Genomic DNA, 22,708 nt, shown 5'->3' with positions numbered 1-22,708 from the left:
TAGTCTGAAATCGGGGAATATGATGCCTTCACCTTTATTCTTCTTCCTCAAGATTTCTTTGACTATTCAAGGTCATACTTTTAAACATTTTATTACACTCAATTTTCTAACTTACTTTTTAGCAGTTTTACATATTTATTCATAGGTGAGATTGGTTTATAGAGACATAGCCCAAAGTTTGGTCCTTAAAATACACACTAGGTTTGTGAGAAATTCAAGGAGAAAAGTTTATAAGGTCAGATAAACTTGGGGGATTCTACTTAGCATGTTCTTTTCCTAATTTCCAATGTATATTGGCCTATTAATGTTTCTGAGGTATCCTGCATAGAAGAATCTTTCCCTTAAATTTTGGAAAGAACTATAAACTCTCTGAGATCAGAACTATTTTGAAAAAAAGTTTTAATTGTTTTCTAGTTTATCCTGTGGATATTGGTCAGTTGAAATTTTATGATTCTTATTTCATTTCTTAGAAATTGTCTCCAACATTGATACTTATAAATTTACTATCATAAAAGTCTACATGCAAGTGTGTTCATGCTAACTTACTTCAATAGTGTCTACTTTTTGAGACCCTGTGGACTGTAGCCCACCAGGCTCCTCTGTCCTTGGGATTCTCCAGGCAAGAATAGTAGAGTAGGTTGCCATGCCTTCCTCCAGGGCATCTTCCCAATCCAGGGACTGAACCCATGTCTCTTGCATTTCCTGAATTGGGAGATGGATTCTTTACCACTGGTGCTACCTGGGATGCCAAAATATACTTAAAATATACTTAAAATATCTTAAAATAATTTAATCTGCTCCCTGTTAAAGTATAAGTCCCATTCCTGATTTTGAATGTTTTTCTCATCTTTTATTTACTAGATATTACAGAGCTGTTTCTTTATTTGATTCTGTTAAATTTTACCAATGATAATTCAGTTTTCCATAATTAGTCCTAACTGTATTATATCCTGCATTTTGCTCTGTCTAGTTTTATAATTTCTCAACTTGTTAAATGCTGACAATGTATTTTTGCTTCTTTTTTAAAACCATAACTTTGACTATATGAACCTTTGTCAGCAAAGGGATGTCTTTGCTTTTTAATAGGCTGCCTAGGTTTGTCATAACTTTCCTTCCAAGCATCAAGTATCTTTTAACTTCATGACTGCAGTCACCATCAGCAGTGATTTTGGAACCCAATGTCATATAAGATAATAAATGGCACAGCCTGGATTTTAATAGGAGTTTATGGTCTTTATCCTACTACGTTTTAATTAAACTTACAGTAGTAAAGGTTTACTGTCCATAATCCAGGTAAAAATTCTGCCAGATTTCTTCCTTACATCTGAATAATATTGTATCTCGAGATTTGTGATAAGTTGCTGGCATCTCATTTTCAGAAAATCCATTTAAAATAGAGCAAATTCACAAAAATGCAAGAAGGATGCAGTGTTATCTAGAATCCTCTTCATATGAGAAATGCTTGGAAAAGTGCAAAAGGGTTGGCTTAGGGACTAGAAGACTTGTGGGACACATTATATCTGGTCTCAGATGTTTGAAGAGCTGTCATAGGCAAGGAAATTAAACTTCACATTTTTAACACTCAAAGACTTTCTTATGATGTGAATGAAAGTGGGTTCGTGACATATCAAATTTGGGCTCATGTGGTCATCTTTCCAACAGTGTAACACTTAAAAGCCTACCTATGGGATATACTTTCTTATGATCATTTTTAACATTGAGATGAATTTTGTTTTTTCAAACTGCAAAACACATAGTTAAGATTGATTTCATGGTGAAATCATTCAGAAGCTCATATCTGTGTGATTGCAGCTGAAATAGACTAAATAAACCAAAAAAACATGCAGTCAGTACAAATTGCTGTGGGTTATCTCTATAGCTACAGCATGTGGTGAGACCCTGGAAGCTGTATCCACAGAATTTATGAGACTTCCAGTAAATCAGCTCAATTCAATGTTTTAGACCTGTATCCAACTCTCTTTGGATGTCTAGACACAGCCTAAGATGAGGCTTCAAAAATGGGTAAAAATGAGGCAGCCAAAGCCACCAGAAGCCTTTGACCCTCTTCTAATGTTTCAACCAGATAATTATTTTCCCTCTCAAGAATTTGGCTATCCTTAGAAGGAAAAAAAAAATCAAAATTTTCCATGTGAAGAACCCCTGAAAGAAAATACTCCAGAGAAAGGTCAGTAAGAATGGGCCAAAGCTGAATTCTTCAGATCTGCTTTAGAGAGTGTGGAAAGTCTCTACTTTTCCTGCTCTTCAGCTGGCCAAGCACTCCCATGGCATTTGTCCAACTTTGCCTTCCCCATACCTTTACATCTTAAAGTAACTCATACTGTGCAGTGGAAATGCCTCAGATAGAAACCTAAGTGGTAACTAAAAGCTATTGTATAAAAATAATTAGAAAATTAAAAGCTGATGAATTTTGATTCCACCAAGATAATCCATTACCCTTTCTGCTCTGTAGCAAAGATATGACCTTTCAGATTTTCCAACAATAAACTGTCATACTTGGAAGATATATTTCCTTTAAATATACCCCAATTTAATTAAATTTTTCATTCTACTTATTGTAGTTTGCCTCTTCAAACTTTTTAAATTTTAGGTTTTCTGTAGAAAGTTAAGAATCCAGTCAAAAATGAAAAAAGTGGCTTTAAAAATATGCCCATCCCATAGTTCATTTATTCATTGATACATTTGTTCATTCATAGGACTAATATTTGCTTTACAAAGGCTGTATGCCAAGGAATGTGGTAGGCCCAGGTGGTGCCATCTCTTAGCTATGTGATTTGGGGAAAGTCACCTAATCTCTCTCAATCTCATTTTGCTTAACTGTAAAACAGCTTTATGATCAATTTTGCAGAGTTGCTATGGATATTAAAGGAGATGATTTCTCTTATAAGAAGGTAAAAACTTAGAAGTTTCTCTTTTACCCTTCTCCATCCATCAATCTATCCGAAAAAAGTCATACACACCAGAATTGGAAAGTCAAAAGCACTCAAAAGTGCAAACGTCAGTCAACTATTTGCAAGACTCATGGAGTGAATTAGATTGAAATCCTTTGAGTGACTAGTGCATGCTTTACCCTGATTAAGGAAAATTGGACAACCAATTAAAAAAAAAAAGAAAAAGAAAGAAAGAAAGAAATTTCTTCACTTACTCACTGAATCAGTGTGAGAAATGTGAAGACTGCCCCAACCAAAAATTCAGATATCCAACTCTACTTTGAGCCAACTCATAAAATGAACCCAAATGAGAATTTACAAATAGAGAAGTCCAGGTAGAACATGCCTGATGATATATTTATTAAAGTTGAACATGTAGAGTTCCATCTAAATAACTGCTTGAGTGTAACAAAATTGAATACAAAAGGAAAGAAAGAGAAAAGGAGCCTCAAGGATGTGAAAACAAAATTCAGAAATAATTTCTAGGTTTGTATCTCTAGACAGATTTGCAAATGTCATGAGATACTATGGAAAGTAAAAGCTTCTAAATCCCTCAAGAAACTAAGAATTATGATTTTATTCCTAAATGTTATATATAAAAATGAATTCAAGAATGATTTGGAAAACTTTTAAAGATAGTCTGTAGAACTGAAAACCACTAAAAAATAGGAAATGACAAAGGAGAAATAAACATGATTAAAATTTTCCTAATTGTAGAAGGTGATTTTCAAACTGGGATGAAAAATAAAAGCCTACTCTAAGGTTAGCATTTATAACAGATATTTCTTTTAAAAACTAAAGTAAATAGATAAAAGCAAAAATATAAAAGAGACAAAGATGTGCCAGGCAAATGCAAGTTAAAAAAAGAGAAAGCTATTCCCATCTCCAGGGGATCTTCCCGACCCAGGGACTGAACCTGGGTCTCCTGCATTGCAGACAGATTCTTTACCATCTGAGCCATTAGCAAAAGTGTTAGAACTTTGATGAATAACTTTTCAATTATAAAATTATTTGCAGAGGTATTCTAAAGATGATAGTCAATATTTTTAAGGGTGTGAGGGTAGTCGTTATTCAATAAGTATTTATTGAACACTCATGAGCACTAGTTACTTAGTAAGAACTAGGATGATAGTATAATCAAATTAACCGCATCCAAAATGCCTTCCCATTTATGAAGATCTTATATTTGTTTTAATTTAAGGAAATTTATTTTTGTGTGTTTTATAGGCTTTCTCCTAATATGAATGGAGTATTTTTTCCATTTCAAAATTATTGGGAGTATTGAAAAAAGTCATTGATTTTTGTAATTTGTCCTGCAGTCAATATTAGTCTTCTAAGCAAGAATCTTATTAATTCTAGTGGTGTTTTGTAAAAACCACTTGGATTTTCCAACTCTGCTTGAGTTAACTTTGTTGATTTATATTTTTTAGTATATTATTAATTATCTCTAGGTCCTTAGTTTTGACATAGGATCGCATAAAGTATTTGATTCTAATTTTCTCAATCTCCTACATATTTGTGGGTATGTATTCTATCCTTTCTCATTTTTGATCTTATATTACTTTTGTTTTTTCTCCTAGTTATGACCATAAATTTATTATCTATTACTAAAATGAAAATTTTCCTGGATATTTTTATCCTGTATGTTTTCTTAATATTTCCTATTTTATTAGTTTTGGCTTTAATCTATGTTAATTTCCTTTCTTTCTATAGATGAACATTAATGTTTTTTTCTTTTTTCTCTGAATGATGAACATATTTAAAGCCATAAATTTTCCAAAGCACAGCCTTTGTTGTACTTCATTGGTTGGGTATGATGTATCTATATTTTTAAATTGCTTTATAAATAATGTATAATTTTGTTTTTGTTTCTTCTGTAATACAAGGATTATCTAAGAATGTGCTTTCTTTTCTTTTTGAGTCTTTTTTTAGAAATTAATTTTTTTTTTTTTTGCTTTATGACCAAAAAAATATGATTCATAAAACTTCTATTTTTTTTAAATTTCTTAAAGCTGATATTGCATACATGTACAAATCCAAGTATATGGCAGACTTTTGTAAATGATTTGTTGATGAAACAGCCTTTATCTTCTACTTAAGTGATAAAGGAATATATTAAATTTTCTTCATCAGTTGTATTATTTATTTCTTTTGTGCATTTACTTATCTTTTATCCACTATGTTTAATTTGAAAAAACTGTATTAAAAGCTTTCTATATTTATATTTTAATTAGTTATATGCAATAGTTATATCAAGTTTACCTTTACATTTTTAAGTAACATTTGCTTCATTTAGTTGTCTATTGTGTTACTTGGTACAAACAGGTTTAAGAGTATTTTCCAGTCTTTATAAATTGTACTTTAATAATATTTCTATTTATCCTGTTCTGTACTTTTAAATTCTATCTTGCCTATATTAATATTGCTGCTCAATGCAGTTTTTTCTTTGTTTTCTGTTTGCCTGATATCTCTTTACTTGTTCCTTTATTTTTGCAAATAACATAAAATTGAGCTTTATTTTTTCAACCTACATTAACTGTTTAGCTGACAGAATTCAGTTTACTTTTATTACTTTGGTAATCAATATACTTGATTTTATTGCTGTCATTAAATTTTCTTATTCTGCTGTATCTTTTCTTAATTTTCTATGGATTTTATCAAGAAACTATTAATTTTCCTTGTATTTCTTTTTTAAATTGGGGAGTTTCACTGTACTTTTTATTTTATTAATATTTAAACTCATCAGTACATAGCTCTATTATTCCATGAGGCAAATTATCAAATATTTCTGTCTCAAGACACTTTCTTCTCCTACTTCTCTTCTTACCCACTTCTTCCAACAATATGAGAACTCTGGGATTTTTTGCTTCTCCTCTATTCACCCCTGCATCCATCAGAGGAGAACTTGGGCATATCTTTCCTTTCATTCTCCCTCAAGTTTTAGACTATTTCTGTTGCAGAACTCTTCTACTTTTAAGAGTTTGTTTTGAGTCCTTATATTGCAGTTCTTAGATGATCTATCATTAGTTATTTTAATTTGACTCTGAATATGACAAGTTTTGTTGCTCACCAGTGTTTTCTCTTAGTTTTTCTTCACCTTGAACATTCTCTGCAGGTTTATTGAGTGTTGTTGTAATCCTAATACTGCCTTAGGATAACCCTCAAGTTTGGGTATGTGGTTCTAACCTGGCTGGATGTGGGACTCTGAGTTTGTGGTCCTCTGAAGAATCCTTGAATATTATTTCATTGCCTTCTACCCTTTGAATGCTAAGTCCAGTGCCAGTCTAATTATTTTTCCTTTTTAACAAACTTGATGTTTCTTTATAAAAGACTTCTTTATCTCAAAAAACAAGATTTATTTTAGCACATGCCTGTGTCATATCTCTTCTCACCAATTCTACCTGAAACAGTGTTTTCAATGTAGATTTCAGTCTTTCTAAAATTAGGCTAAATTTCCTTTTTAAAAAATAGTTTCTGTTTTATAATTATTTTTCTCCTATCTTCCTTTTCTTTTCCTGGACCTCCTATTATTTACAGGTTAGTTGTCTGGTTCTTTCCTCCACACTTCTCTTTCTTTATATTTTTTTAACTCTCCTCAGTTCAGTTCAGTTCAATCGCTCAGTCGTGTCTGACTCTTTGCGACCCCATCAATTGCAGCACTCTAGGCCTCCCTGTCCATTTCCAGCTCCCAGAGTTCACTCAAACTCACGTCCATCGAGTTGGTGATGCCATCCAGCCATCTCATCCTCTGTCGTCCCCTTCTCCTCCTGCCCCGAATCCCTCCCAGCATCAGAGTCTTTTCCAATGAGTCACCTCTTCACATGAGGTGGCCACAGTATTGGAGTTTCAGCTTTAGCATCATTCCTTCCAAAGAACACCCAGGACTGATCTATTTAGCATGGACTGATTGGATCTCCTTGCAGTCCAAGGGACTCTCAAGAGTCTTCTCCAACACCACAGTTCAAAAGCATCAATTCTTCGGTGCTCAGCTTTCTTCACAGTCCAACTCTCACATCCATACATGACTACTGGAAATGCCATAGCCTTGCATAGACTGACCTTTGTTGGCAAAGTGATGTCTCTGTTTTTGAATATGCTATCTAGGTTAGTCATAACTTTCCTTCCAAGGAGTAGTGTCTTTTAATTTGATGGCTGCAATCACCATCTGCAGTGATTTTGGAGCCCCCAAAAATAAAGTCTGACACTGTTTCTACAGTTTCCCCATCTACTTCCCACGAACTGATGGGACCAGATGCCATGATCTTCGTTTTCTGAATGTTGAACTTTAAGCCAACTGTTTAACTCTCCTCTTTCGCTTTCATCAAGAGGCTTTTTAGTTTCTCTTCACTTTCTGCCATAAGGGTGGTGTCATCTGCATACCTGAGGTTATTGATATTTCTCCCGGCAATCTTGATTCCAGCTGTGCTTCTTCCAGCCCAGCGTTTCTCTTGATGTACACTGCATAGAAGTTAAATAAGCAGGGTGAGAATATACAGCCTTGATGTACTCCTTTTCCTATTTGGAACCAGTCTGTTGTTCCATGTCCAGTTCTAACTGTTGCTTCCTGACCTGCATATAGGTTTCTCTAGAGGCCAGTCAGCTGGTCTGGTATCCCCATCTCTTTCAGAATTTTCCACAGTTGATTGTGATCCACACAGTCAAAGGCTTTGGCATAGTCAATAAAGCAGAAATAGATGTTTTTCTGGAACTCTCTTGCTTTTTTGGTGATCCAGCGGATGTTGGCAATTTGATCTCTGGTTCCTCTGTCTTTTCTAAAACCAGCTTGAATATCTGGAATTTCACAGTTCACCTATTGCTGAAGCCTGGCTTGGAAAATTTTGAGCATTACTTTACTAGCATGTGAGATGAGTGTAATTGTGCAGTAGTTTGAGCATTCTTTGGCATTGCCTTTCTTTGGGATTGGAATGAAAACTGACCTTTTCCAGTCCTGTGGCCACTGCTGAGTTTTCCAAATTTGTTGGCATATTGAGTGCAGCACTTTCACAGCATCATCTTTCAGGATTTGAAATAGCTCAACTGGAATTCCATCACCTCCACTAGCTTTGTTTGTAGTGATGCTTTCTAAGGCCCACTTGATTTCACATTCCAGGATGTCTGGCTCTAGGTGAGTGATCACACCATCATGATTATCTTGGTCATGAGGATCTTTTTTGTACAGTTCTTCTGTGTATTCTTGCCACCTCTTCTTAATGTCTTCTGCTTCTGTTAGGTCCATACCATTTCTCTCCTTTATCGAGCCCATCTTTGCATGAAATGTTCCCTTGGTATCTCTCATTTTCTTGAAGAGATCTCTAGTATTTCCCATTCTGTTGTTTTCCTCTGTGTCTTTGCACTGATTGCTGAAGAAGGCTTTCTTATCTCTTCTTGCTATTCTTTGGAACTCTGCATTCAGATGCTTATATCTTTCCTTTTCTCCTCTTCTTTTCACTTCTCTTCTTTTCACAACTATTTGTAAGGCCTCCCCAGACAGCCATTTTGCTTTTTTGCATTTCTTTTCCATGCGGATGGTCTTGATCCCTGTCTCCTGTACAATGTCAGGAACCTCAGTCCATAGTTCATCAGGCACTCTGTCTATCAGATCTAGTCCCTTAAATCTATTTCTCACTTATATTTTATAATCATAAGGGATTTGATTTAGGTCATACCTGAATGGTCTAGTGGTTTTCCCTACTTTCTTCAATTTAAGTCTGAATTTGGCAGTAAGGAGTTCATGATCTGAGCCATAGTCAGCTCCCAGTGTTGTTTTTGCTGACTGTATAGAGCTTCTCCATCTTTGGCTGCAAAGAATATAATCAGTCTCATTTCGGTGTTGACCATCTGGTGATGTCCATATGTAGAGTCTTCTCTTGTGTTGTTGGAAGAGGGTGTTTGCTATGACCAGTGCATTTTCTTGGCAAAACTGTTAGCCTTTGCCCTGCTTCATTCCGTACTCCAAGGCCAAATTTGCCTGTTACTCCAAGTGTTTCTTAACTTCCTACTTTTGCATTCCAGTCCCCTATAATGAAAAGGACATCTTTTTTGGGTGTTAACTCTCCTACTGAATCTTAAAATCTACTAATTCTGTTCTCAAGATCCATCATCCTTTCCTTCAACTTACCTACTCAACATCCTAACTTAAAAATCTTTCTTTCTTAGTCCCATAAGTCTTTTTTAATACTCTCTTGTACCTCTTCAAATATTTATTATTCTTTTTTAATCCCCAGCCATTCTCCGTTGTTGATAGACTGCTCTGATTGCCTTCTTTATTCTTTGTTTCCTCTGGCTGTTAGACCTCAGTGCATGTCCTTTTATTTTCTTTGCTCATGATGGCACAGATCCGACTGGTGGATACTTTAAGTGAACTGGTGAATGCGGGAAGGAACAAACATCAAAGTCTTCACGGCCAGAAGTGGGCAATTTATCAGTTTCCTTCTGAAACACCTGGAGAGAGCTTTTCTTTGTCACTAGATTAGAAAACACTCAGTCCTTCCATACTTCCTTACCGCCAGAGGATTGCGAACACTCAGCAGTCCTATGATTATTGAGGGTCAGCTCTACTAAGGGGCTGCTACATGCTAGTCCTTGTCTTAAAGTTCTCCTGCTACGGTCCCGAAGCTTTTTTTCATCACAGAGCAAGAAAGTACCCCAGCAGTTATCTAGCTCACACCCTCCACCAGACTACCAGTTCTTTTGTCTTCTTGACTTAGGAGGATGTATTTGACCTGAGTTGGAAGTAGAGAGGAAACAAAGCACACTGAAGCCACCATCTTTCTGAATCCTCTGCAAATACAATGATGAGCATAAAAATGATATATTCTATATACTACTTAATACTGCTTATTAGGCTGGTTGGGAAGATAGGTGTTATCAAAATTAAATAGAAAAAAGAGAGAGAAAGAAACCCACATGTAATACTGAAATCACAGCTATGATTCATACTATGAAGGAAAGGTAAATGAAAATATGAAAAATGTGTGAAAGAGGAACAAGTCCTGTAGAGGAATCAGGGAAGTAATGTCTGAAGAAGCCATGGTTAAGCTAAAATACAAGAAAGAGTAGGAGTTAACTGTGTAGTGAGGGAAGGACCGAGAGCTGCAGACAGAGATAGCAGTTTATTCAAAGACTTTAGGGGTAGGCATGCCATATTTGAGGAGGTAAATGGTAAGCATGGCAGAAAAATCAGAGGAGAACAGAGTATGAAAAGAAGCTAGAGAGGAAGGTCATGGTGGGCCGGACATGAAGGGCTTTGTAGGCTATGATAACAAGTGATCTTTTCCTAAAAGCAAGTAGTATTGGGGTGTTTTATAACAGGGGTAAAAATATCTGATTCACATTTTCAGAAGATAATAAGGATTCCCAGGAGAGAGCAAATTTAAATTGTCCAAATGATGCTGGGAGACCAGTAAGTAGGCTTATTGAAATAGCCCCAAAGAGAGAGAGTAATAAAATGATGTCACTATACAGGTTGTACACTTTTAGGTAGTAAAATGTAAGGAGGTAAATGAGAGTGTGGAAGATGTCCAAGGAGCCTCCAGATTATAGTCATTATGCTGATGTTGCATGAAACTGGGAGCATCAAGTTGGAAACCACCAGTTCAGTCATTCACGTCAAGGTGCCTTTGAGATATTAAAGTGGAGAAGTCAATGAGCAGCATGAGTCTGGGGCAGGTCTAGACAGGGGATATAAATATGTAAGTCATCTGGATTAGGTTTAAATTGAGACTCTTAGGCATGAATGAGAACACCTTGGGAGAGAGAAGAGAAAAGGATTGTTAATCTTGTACCTTGCTAGTATCTGTCTAAATTGGATTATCTTCTCTGGAAAGATGGCTAGAATTATCTTTATGTATCATTGTCTTGAAAAATGATTCTGTAACTCCATTTATAGGAATCTATCCTCAGAAAATAATGATAATAAGGTAGAAAGACAAAGGCTTATGGATAAAAATATGTAGTTAAGTATTATTTATGATTACAAATAAAGGAAATTACTTATATTTTACTAGGAGAAAGTCAAGAAAATTATCATACATTTATGTTAATATTATACCATTATAATTTGATATTTATGAAGATGTAATAGCATAAGTATGTGACCATGATATGCTAGTAAGTGAAAAGGACACAAAATTGAAAGAACATCAACTGGATGAAAAATGCATAGAACAAAAGAATATAAAGAAATAAGTTTATCTCTCAATAGTAGAAAATGGATGATTGTATCCAGTTTTATACTTTTATCTAGTTTCCAAATTATTCAAGTATTACATCTTGTGTATTATTTTATTATTAGGAAAGGACATATAAAATTATAATATTGTCCCAGTTATAAATATGAACTTCATAGGCAATTTACTCTGTTAAATACTGGTTAATGTTCTTTCCTTTTCACAATATTGATGAACATTTCTGATTTGAATCCAGCATAGTATTTTAGCTTTTGTGATTATTGCCATAATTTAAAATTTTTATGAGCCATGTAGACTTGTAAATTAACTTTGAAAACTTACATAATTACTAGGCAATGGCAAGTCCATTCCCCTCAGAACAATTCTCCATCAGCTGGCACTCAGTTTGTCATACTGAGAACATTTCTAGTTCCTTCTCTTTTTATTGCTTAGCAGTACAGATGACTCTCAATTCTTTTTATGAGGGTGTTTTAATTGTATAATACATACATGTAGGAACTTGTTAATTATTTTAAATGCAATAGATTGTTTTTGTTTTTCATCAATGACTGTTGGATAACCCTCCATTGAACTGTCATTTGTATCATCATTGTCTGTAGGGATATGAAATCATATTGGTTTTGGTTCAAAACTAAAAAGCTTGATTTTTTCTTTTGTTTTTTCACTCCAGGAATGTATACAAAGACTACCGCTTCCTTGAGCTGGCATGTGATTCACAGGAGGATGTAGACAGCTGGAAGGCATCTTTACTGAGAGCTGGAGTTTATCCTGATAAATCTTTAGTAAGTGGATTGATCTCTTATTTTTAAATTAGTAAGCATGTTTGAGAAAGCATAATTTAACATACTTTATGCTGAAGGACTAGTTCGCAGTTGACTTAATTAATTTGGCATAGTTTTAACTTTTTACTTTGCTTATATTTCTTTTTATCCACTAGACTTCTATTTTAAGAAGTTTACCAGTATATTTGTTAAAGAAAATGCCCAACTTTGCCATAAAACCTAATGTATGTATGTAATCTCAAAGCATGAGAGAGTTTCTATGTTTTAATTTAAAATTTTATTTTCCTTTTTATGTTATTCTACAGTATACTATTCTATTGTATTCATTTAAGCAGTTTATAACATTCTTTATGTAGTCATAGTATGTATATTATTAGTCATAACATTTTTTCATATTCTTTAAAATATAATTTTTTATGAAAAGCTACCTCCTTTCATTATGTCTGTAGTACCGGTATCCAAAACTAAACTCTGGTTAATGTCACTGTAAGTAAAAAAAGAACAAAAAATATTATATTGCTAGTCCCACTTATCTTTATTAATATACTTCAAGTGTCTTGGAGACACTTCTCTCATTCAAGTTAATAAACAGATCTTCTATTTGTGTTCTTTGGAAAATGTAATATTACACAGACTAATCTGGATTTAAACTTCAGAATTCCCACCCAACATATGTGCACTCAGCATTAAACAGACTCTGCAGATGTGTGGTTCTCACTGTTTCCTTGTTACCCCTGAGATGTTGTACTATCCAGGTTCCCCCTAGAAGTTAAGCACTGAGACTGAGCTTTGGGGGATTTACTTCATCTTGACCTTTGTGGTGATTAGATTGGCTGTAGATTAGTTTATACGACTGCCCATGCACAAGATAGGTTATTTCTCGACCCAAATAGGTATAAAGTCTTCTCAAAGGAAAGTCTGAGATATGAGCACATTGTGCGACAACATCTGAAGGGGATGCATCTGGATGGGATTTCAGACCTGACCATATCCCTGAGGTTACACTGGAATTTAACAAAGTTCCAGAAGTAAAGGATAGAGGATTTGTGCCAAAACATTCTCTTCTTTGCTGTTATTTTAGTTTTCATGTAGACCTCTTAACCCCATCTCTACCTCCACTTGTCTGGTTAGTACCTAAAACAGTAAATCCCCATGACACACCCTGTGCCCTCCAAATGGGGTGAAACCAGACCCTTTCCAGGTGATATGTAGGTACAAAGGTATCCACTGTACCACTTTGATTTTTGTAGTTAGTTCTAATAGTTACTTATTACTCTGTCCTATCCATTGACGGTTGTATGTTTAATGTTACAAATGATCTCTATTAAAAAATGCACATATACTTAATGTTTTACTCGTTCATTCTGCAAAAGCCTGCTGAGCATGTGCTTTTTGCTGCCTATCTTTCTAGACACTAGTGATGCTGAAGTGAACAGTGAGGTCCTGCCCCTCAAGGAATAGACATTAGAGTGGATGAATAACTGTGTCACTGTAAACTGTTATTTGTTAGAATGATAAGTTCTGTAAAAAATTAAAATGAGCAGACTGCGAGAAGGAAGGTCAGTTCAGTTAAGTTCAGTCGCTCAGTTGTCTCCGACTCTCTGCAACCCCATGAATCACAGCACGCCAGGCCTCCTTGTCCATCGCCATCTGGCGGAGTACACTCAAACTCACATCCATCAAGTCAGTGATGCCATCCAGATATCTCATCCTCTGTTGTCCCCTTCTCTTCCTGCCCTCAATCCCTCCCAGCATCAGAGTCTTTTCCAATGAGTCAACTCTTCGCATGAGGTGGTCAAAGTACTGGAGCTTCAGCTTTAGCACAATACCTTCCAAAGAACACCCAGGGCTGATCTCCTTTATAATGGACTCTCCTTGCAGTCCAAGGGACTCTCAAGAGTCTTCTCCAACACCACAGTTCAAAAGCATCAATTCTTCAGTGCTCAGCTTTCTTCACAGTCCAACTCTCACATCCATACACGACCACTGGAAAAACCATAGCCTTGACTAGACGGACCTTAGTCGGCAAAGTAATGTCTCTGCTTTTGAATATGCTATCTAGGTTGGTCATAATTTTCCTTCCAAGGAGTAAGCGTCTTTTAATTTGGTGGCAATCACCATCTGCAGTGATTTTGGAGCCCCCCAAATAAAGTCTGACACTGTTTCCATTGTTTCCCCGCCTATTTCCCATGAAGTGATGGGACCAGATGCCATGATCTTCGTTTTCTGAATGTTAAGCTTTAAGCCAACTTTTTTGCTCTCCTCTTTCACTTTCATCAACAGGGTTTTTAGTTCCTCTTCACTTTCTGCCATAAGAGTGGGGTCATCTGCATATCTGAGGTTATTGATATTTCTCCCAGAAATTTTGATTCCAACTGTGCTTCTTCCAGCCCAGCGTTTCTCGTGATGTACTCTGCATATAAGTTAAATAAGCAGGGTGACAATATGCAGCCTTGACGTACTTCTTTTCCTATTTGGAACCAGTCTGTTGTTCTATGTCAAGTTCTAACTGTTGCTTCCTGACCTACATATAGGTTTCTCAAGAGGCTGGTCAGGTGGTCTGGTATTCCCATCTCTTTCAGAATTTTCCAGTTGATTGTGATCCACGCAGTTAAAGGCTTTAGCATAGTCAATAAAGCAGAAATAGATGTTTTTCTGGAACTCTCTTGCTTTTTTCCATGATCCAGCAGATGTTTGCAATTTGATCTCTGGTTCCTCTGCCTTTTCTAAAACCAGCTGGAACATTTGGAAGTTCACGGTTCACGTATTGCTGAAGCCTGGCTTGGAGAATTTTGAGGATTACTTTACTAGCGTGTGAGATGAGTGCAATTGTGCAGTAGTTTGAGCATTCTTTGGCATTGCCTTTCTTTGGGATTGGAATGAAAACTGACCTTTTCCAGTCCTGTGGCCACTGCTGAGTTTTCCAAATTTGCTGGCATATTGAGTGCAGCACTTTCACAGCATCATCTTTCAGGATTTGACATAGCTTAACTGGAATGCCATTACCTCCACTAGCTTTGTTCGTAGTGATGCTTTCTAAGGCCCACTTGACTTCATGTTCCAGGATGTCTGGCTCTAGATGAGTGACCATACCATCGTGATTATCTTGATCATGAAGATCTTTTTTATACAGCTCTTCTGTGTATTCTTGCCATCTCTTCTTTATATCTTCTGCCTTTGTTATGTCCTTACCATTTCTGTCCTTTATCGAGCCCATCTTTGCATGAATTGTTCCCTTGGTGTCTCTAATTTTCTTGAAGAGATCTCTAGTCTTTCCCATTCTGTTGTTTTCCTCTATTTCTTTGCATTGATCACTGAGGAAGGCTTTCTTATCTCTTCTTGCTATTCTTTGGAACTCTGCATTCAGATGCTTATATCTTTCCTTTTCTCCTTTGCTTTTTGCTTCTCTTCTTTTCACAGCTATTTGTAAGGCCTCCCAGACAGCCATTTTGCTTTTTTGCATTTCTTTTCCATGGGGATGGTCTTGATCCCTGTCTCCTATACAATGTCACGAACCTCAGTCCATAATTCATCAGGTACTCTATCAGATCTAGTCCCTTAAATCTATTTCTCACTTATATTTTATAATCATAAGGGATTTGATTTAGGTCATACCTGAATGTTCTAGTGGTTTTCCCTACTTTCTTCAATTTAAGTCTGAATTTGGCAATAAGGAGCTCATGATCTGAGCCACAGTCAGCTCCCAGTCTTGTTTTTGCTGACTCTATAGAGCTTCTCCATCTTTGGCTTCAAAGAATATAATCAGTCTGATTTAGGTGTTGACCATCTGGTGATGTCCATGTGTAGGGTCTTCTCTTGTGTTGTTGAATGAAGGTCAAGTGAGTTTTATTTTAGTAAAGATAATTAGGGAAAGCTGCTTTGATTAGAGTAGGCTCCTGAAAGAAGTGGGAAAGTAAGTGATGTGAATGTCTGATGGAGAGTGCTCATGGAAGAGGGCTAGCAAGTACAAAGCCAGCTCAGTGTCTTAGAGCACCAAAGAGTTACAGTGTGTCTGGAGAAGTGAAGGTACTTGATGATATCTAGAAGTGGTCAGTGGCCAGATTGTATAGGCCTTGAAGGAAGTGGCAAGCATTTCTGCTTTATTCTAGGTGAGATGGGAAGCCATTGGAGGGTTGCAAGCCAGTTAGTGACATAAGATTTACACTTTTATAAGATTGCTATGGCTGAGTGTTATGAGAAGCAGCACAGCATGTGTTAAAGCACAGGTTTTAGCATCAAACTGTATAAACTGAAATTTCTGATGCTCACCTACAAGCTATGTAGCCCTTTTATCTTTCAAGATTCCAGTGTCTAAAATGGAGATAACAAGAATCATCTGTAGCATTGTTGATGAGGTTAAGTGAGATAATGTAGGGAAAACACTGGACAGGGTAAACAAAAGTTAAAACTCCATTTTTATTTATGATGATGATGATTATTTTCATTGTAGATTACTTATGTAAGTAAGTACAAGAGAGTTAAAACATTGTGGATATTTATCACACAGTCCCAGTGTGACTGTGAAAACTTTATGATATTTTCTGTCTTCTAAATGTGCTTGGTTATATAAAATATCTGAATGTGTATATGTGTGTGTGTGTGTCTTCCTTCCAAGAAAGTGTAATGTTTGTGAAAATGTTTTCTTAGGTCATGATTTTGTCAACTAAATTTATTTTAAATGTACTAGACAAGTTTGCTATTAAAAACAATTATGCAATGCCTCTCTCGTGAGGGAAATACTGTCTTGGGAAAGCAAAATTACCCTTCCTTCTGTGAACTGTTTTTATAAACCTGAAGTTTCATGTATTTATAGCTCTACACAAAAGAAGATGCTCAATAAATATATTTGCTATTTTTTATTAGAATGCTTAATTTTAAGCAAAGCTAGAATTGTCCTACACAAACTGTTTTGATTCTTTCACATCATTTTTATTTGCTGATTAACATACGTTTGGTACTATTGCTTGGAAAATTGAGACAAAGGGGCTTTTTACCACATGCCAAAGATATGACAGGAAATTAAACTTGGCAGTATGCCATGAACATTGCTTTTCTCAGCTTTCATCATAAACAATATTTGCATTTCTTCTGCGCTGTGTAGTTCTGCAGGTTATACTACACAATTGCTTGACTCTCAGATGTTTCAGTAGCAGCTAACTACTGAAAGCAATCTAAGTAGGATGCTTATCTAAACATTGCATTTTAGAACAATCTTAGGTTTGGGGGAAGTGATACTTCTAGGTACAGTAATCCTTAATTTAGAAACATTTGACAAAGAAGTCAGAGTAACCTAATAACAGATGTCTCTAAGTAAAGTTTTAGAATTTCTGGTGTTTCTGTTTTTGTATCACTAAACCGTTGAGTCAACAGCAAACCAGTCAGTCTGTACCCTAATAATGAAATGTTTATGTGTCATACATGGATATGAGTCAAGATCAAAAAAATTCTGCTTTTTACATGAGACATCTCTATTCTAACTGGAAAAAATTCTACATAGGTCATTTTTCTAAATTATATAAGTTTGGATTCATTTAGATAAATATCCATCACCCAAATCTGGATGAGCTGATGTTTAGAATATTTTTTTTGTCCAAACTAAGGTTGCATACTTTTTTATAACAAGCGTTTTCTCATCATATCTTTTTCCATCTTGTCCACATGGTGAAATGTTTTTTATGTCACTCATAATGTTCTGCTACTCTATTCCTTCTGTCTCTTAGGTCATTTCTCTTAGGGTTTTCTACAATTTTTTCTTCTTTCTTTCCATTCCTTCCATCTTCTCCCACTTCCTTCCTTCCCTTCATCCATCACTGTTATGTGGACTCTGAAGATTCAAAGATAAAAAAAGAAGGGAGTTCTCACTTTACAGGAGTTCCAACTCTAGTGGAAGAGAGAGATGCAAATAAATAGCGACTGTACAATGTGAATAAAAAACTGGTGGGTATCTATATAAAGCACAACAGCCCACCTATATTCCCATGTACATTTTCTAATTATCTTCTGTTTTCTAATCATTGATATATTCTATTTTACCATGTTCATTTTCTAATTACTTTCCAGTCTCTTAAACTTTCTGGACCTAAAGCTAAATGTAGACTTCTTATCTGAGCATCGTGGTATGTGACCCTAAGATGGAAATGAGTCCTGAGTTTACTTTCCCACTATGCCACTGACTTACTCTGTGAATGTAGACATAACATCTCTGACCCAGAACTCTGGCAATCTACCATCACCTGAGGTTTCTGAGCAGCAAGAATATTTTTAAAATATATTTAAACTTGAATTTGAGTTTAACAGAATTTTATATTTTTATTTCTATTTCCTTTGGCCACTAAATTGAAATTATACTCAGTATGAAATTTATAAGTATGAAATTAAATAAGTACATAGGAATTTACATAGTTTCAAAGTGAAGTTGTTTCTAAAGGGATTAATAGCTTTTTGTTTTTGTTTTTTACTGATGAGATATTCCCTCAAAGATTTGGGGAAAGTTAAAACAGGAGTAGGCACTGAAAATGAGTCCCCCTGAAAATGAGTTCCTCTGCTAAGATTATGACTAACCTCTCTATCCAAAACTTTATTCCCTTTCTTGTTCTGTACCATATCCCCATCAAGATTAAGCAGCATCAAAAAGTGTGTGTGTGTGTATCAATAGCTACAGATCACAATTTCGTAATTTTAAAACTTTAACAATATTATGGTCCATGTACATAAATTTTTCCTCTAAGTGTAAATAGAAATAAGTGTGAATTTAATTAAAAACCTAAAGAGTTTCATATAACAAATGACTGATTTTCCTGGCACAGTTTTGTCAGCTTACAATATGACTTTATATATAAATGTGAAAGAATTTCAGATTCTTCTGTGCGTGGAAGTTAGGTAGGCTTGAAGTCAAATCCACTTGTGTTGGAATCCCTACCCTTCCATTTACGTGCCATGTGGCTTAGGCAACTTATTTCACTCTCTAGTTTTTTATTCCTTTTTAAACTCAAAATAATAATTTCTTCCTCTGAGTGGTTTTGTAGGACTAAATGAATACTATTGCACACCACATCTAGCTTGGTGCCTACACCTGGAGGAAAGTACTTGATGCCATGTAGACTTTAATATTGATATTGACTATCATTTGTGTGTCCATGAAGCTGTATTTGTCAGATTAGTAGTTCTCTTTTCTTTGCAAACTATCAGTGAAATTTGGGGAGAATCTCCCCAACTGTTGGCTGAGGATACCAAACTGTTTAGGAGAGCCTTGAGATTATGCTGCCCTGTGGACAGACTGGCCTCAAAGTCTCCATCATTTAGTCAGGAGTGAGCCATAGTGCTGTCAGGGAAATGAGAGTCCACAAACTTCCTGCCCTCAGATTCTGGCCATCTGAAAGGTGCAGCTGCAAATCTGTGCATAGCCTAGAAATAGATGTGGTGCAAATTCAGTTTTGTGTATCTGTTAAGACATACACCTCAGAACTTTTTATAAGTTATTTTTTTTTAGCTATATAGATAGATGGTCCTCCTGTCTAGTATATGATTTCTTTTTTAACTTATTAATTTTTAATTGGGGGACAATTGTTTTACAATATTGTGTTGGTTTCTGCCATACATCAACATGAATCAGCTAGAGGTATATGACCCTTCCTCTTGAACCTTCCTCCCACCTCTCACCCCATCCCACCCTTCTAGGTTGTCACAGAGCAACTGTCATTTTTCATCTCTTAAGAAATCATATACCATCTAGACAGTAGAAACGGAAGCACCCTGGAACTTCACTATACCTCTGAAGTCAGGACTCTCCCAGTCATAATTCATGCTTTTAAGGACTGCCTTGGAGGTTGAAACCATCCCATAATGCAGTCTCTTAGGGATATGAGAAAGTCTTTTTGGATAGACTTTACAACCAAATTTTTCTCTGTGGCAAAAAACAAATCAGGGAGGTGTCTATTTCACTCTAGGGGGAGGAGAGGAATGGACACAGAGCCCCATAAGTATTTATTAATGTGGTGATGACCATTCCCATGTATTTACTCAGCAGTCTTGTGTACAAGATAGAAAACGCCCATATTTGTCCCATTCTACATAATTTTATTCTTAGCTTATTTGACAGTGCTTCCCACAGAAATTAGAGCAGCTCCATGACCAATAGTTTTTTTTTCAATGAAGGGACTTTCTAAATATAAATGCTGCCATACAGAGTAGTGGAGGAATTATAGATAATTTACAGTTCACCAGTCATGACTGCTATGCCTCTCTCAGAATAGACAACTGGGGAAGTGATTGAAGGAAATAAGAAATGGAAAAGCCACACCAAGCCTTTCACTTGTATGTTTCTCGTATTTAAGGATTAAGGCCCCCTACTCGGTGACATCACTGTTGCCACTACAAACAGAACCATCTGCCACCGAGCAGGGAAGCCAGCCATTCCCTAATGTGCAAAAATACTTGGTTGAACTCCTGAAACTTATTTGGTAGATCAAAAGCTGCACTGCTGTGGAATGCAATAAACCCCATCTGTTTGAGGTATTTTCAGCACTATTGCACTTCTTTGGAGAACCAAGGTCCCATTATTCTCTAAGATAGTATTCTATTCCTGATAAAATTCTCTCTGGGGATCTTTATTGCCTTATTGAACCATTGGCATAATCTTTACAAAAGACTCCTTTTCCCCTGATTTCATTCATTCTCGTACCATTATTTATGTCTCACATAAGCCAGGGATGTTAATGGTTATATCACGGCCACTCACAATGTCAGGAAACTTCTCTATGCTGTTGTATCAATGTCTTTAAATTTATGTTTTTATTCAATATCATAGCCCTGATGGTCCTTGAATTAGACATCCCCCCCAGAGTCACCAGCTGGCATTGTTTTCCAGAAAATACACTCTCCTGCAATCATTCCCTTACTGCTCTCCAGAAAATTTTTGTATGCATTACTTCCCCACACACATCCTCTCTTAAAACTAAACACCAGATCTCCAGCCCAACCTGTTACTCCATAGCCTGTGCTCAGGCTTCTCCAAACAGGCACACACTCCACTCACAGCTCTCTTCCACTCTGCATCTCAGTGGAGAGAGACATTCTTTCTGGGGCTCTTGTGAGGAGAGTTCAGATCTGTTCCCTGCCCATATCGCATCATGTCTCCCCCACAGGATCTGACCTTGCAAGGACTCAGGCTGCCCTGGGAGTAATGAATCACCATTTTATTTTTTTAAGCCATATGTGGGTTAAATTGTTTGATATAAATCATACTCCTGCCGCTCCAGTTTGAAACAAGACAGCCATTTGCCTGCTGCCTGTTGCTGGCTGCTCTCTGTGTCTCTATCTGGAACGCCCCTTTTAGAAATGACTACATTTTTGTGACTAACCTTTCCAGACCCATTTTCTTGAATGTGGACCAGTGTTTATTTTGGCTGCCTCCCCACTATACAGTTTTCACTTCCCATGCCAGCCCAAGACCAAACTCGTAATTTATGAAATAAAGGAATGGTACAGATGGAGGTTGTAACGTGGTCTGCTTGCCCTGTCTCCCCAGAATCACTCACTCCTTTCCTCTGCTCTTTTTCTCCGCAAACCCCCCCCCACCTTCTCTGAAACCAAGGATGCAGTGTTTGTTTAAAAATGCATTGGCTGATGAAATTTTCCACTGCTTGGCATGTTGGAGGAGGGGCTGTCAGGAAAGGGCAAGCCGACATACTAAATACTTTGCCTTTCATGCTAACAGCTCACTTATTACCAATTCAAACCAATGCTTTTTTGGCCAGGTTCCCGGTACTTCAAGTATTTCAAGTAGAAAGAAAGGGGGAAATCTCTGTCATAATTTTCTAATGTTATAAATGTATGATTTCCCTTAATATAAGTAGAATCTTTGACTCGTCCCTGAGCTTTGGGTGCTGTATGTATGAATGGGATGTCAGTAAAGAGTTACTTATTTTGATTTGATCTAGCATGAAAAACCTCATGATTTTAAAATAAATTTAACATATTTCTTTTTTTTTTTTCCTTGCGGCTACATGCACAGGGGAACAACAAAGTAAGTTCTTTGTCCTCCTGCAGCTCCTCTGTCTCTTCAGTCCCCACTCCCCTCCTGCATGTGCCCTTGGTGAGAGTGTTTCTGTGCTTTGAAATGACTGTCTGTGACAGCACACAAATGATAGAGGGTGTGCAAATGTCAGAGAAAACAGAGCTTGGACTACCATCGTGGCGGTTCATTTTTGACCTTTCGGAAAGGAAATATTACGTTCTTCAGGGCTGGTTATTGGACAGTTCAGAGAGGTTGTTTTTATAAGGAAAGAGAGCAACACTGAGAGCAAAGATGATGATTTAATAATGAGGACTCTTCTGCAGAAAGGGTATGACCATCTGATGAAACTCAGTGCAGCTGACGTTTTTGACCAAAAATCAAAGCTCTCATGTTAATGTGCAGTTATAAAAACCCCAAACTGGAGTCTTAAATAGCAGGATGGCTGGCTTTGTTGGTGAAACCGAACTAGACCAGTGCTCTGGCTTTGAAGGTGCCTTAAAATGGATGGAGGAGGGTGGGGTCAACATTTGCCTTGGCTTCTGCGCGCTTGATGTATTCCAGCTGGATGGAGGCAGGAGGGTGTGGGGAATGGAGGGGGAGACTGAAATGTGTATGATTTGTGAAACCAGGCAACACACACACATGGTGGAAACTATTTTAATGTTGTTGTTGTAATAGATAAATGAGTAATTTAGTAGTTCACAGAGTGGCTTGCTTGATAAAATTTTAATTTAACTTTTCCAGAAGATTAGGACTACTTCTCACTTATATTAG

At 36.4% G+C, this 22,708-nt stretch overlaps 1 protein-coding gene across 9 annotated transcripts in view; it reads left to right on the top strand.

Moving 5' to 3' along the window:
- Positions 1 to 22,708, top strand: part of DNM3 (dynamin 3) — a 641,139-nt gene that overhangs the window by 514,983 nt on the left and 103,448 nt on the right. For 5 of the 9 annotated variants that reach the window (XM_040263493.1, XM_040263497.1, XM_040263491.1 and 2 more), the window contains 2 exons: positions 11,808 to 11,919; positions 21,932 to 21,943. In XM_040263493.1, the coding sequence (XP_040119427.1) occupies positions 11,808 to 11,919; positions 21,932 to 21,943 (124 nt within the window). The remainder of the gene's footprint in view (positions 1 to 11,807; positions 11,920 to 21,931; positions 21,944 to 22,708) is intronic. The other 4 variants (XM_040263496.1, XM_040263495.1, XM_040263490.1 and 1 more) reach the window with 1 other exon arrangement.

This window comes from Oryx dammah, unplaced genomic scaffold, assembly GCF_014754425.2.
Source record: "Oryx dammah isolate SB20612 unplaced genomic scaffold, SCBI_Odam_1.1 HiC_scaffold_21, whole genome shotgun sequence".
NCBI lineage: Eukaryota > Metazoa > Chordata > Mammalia > Artiodactyla > Bovidae > Oryx > Oryx dammah.
Note: the sequence above shows the minus strand (reverse complement) of the source record. Positions and strands in the feature narration are given on the sequence as shown.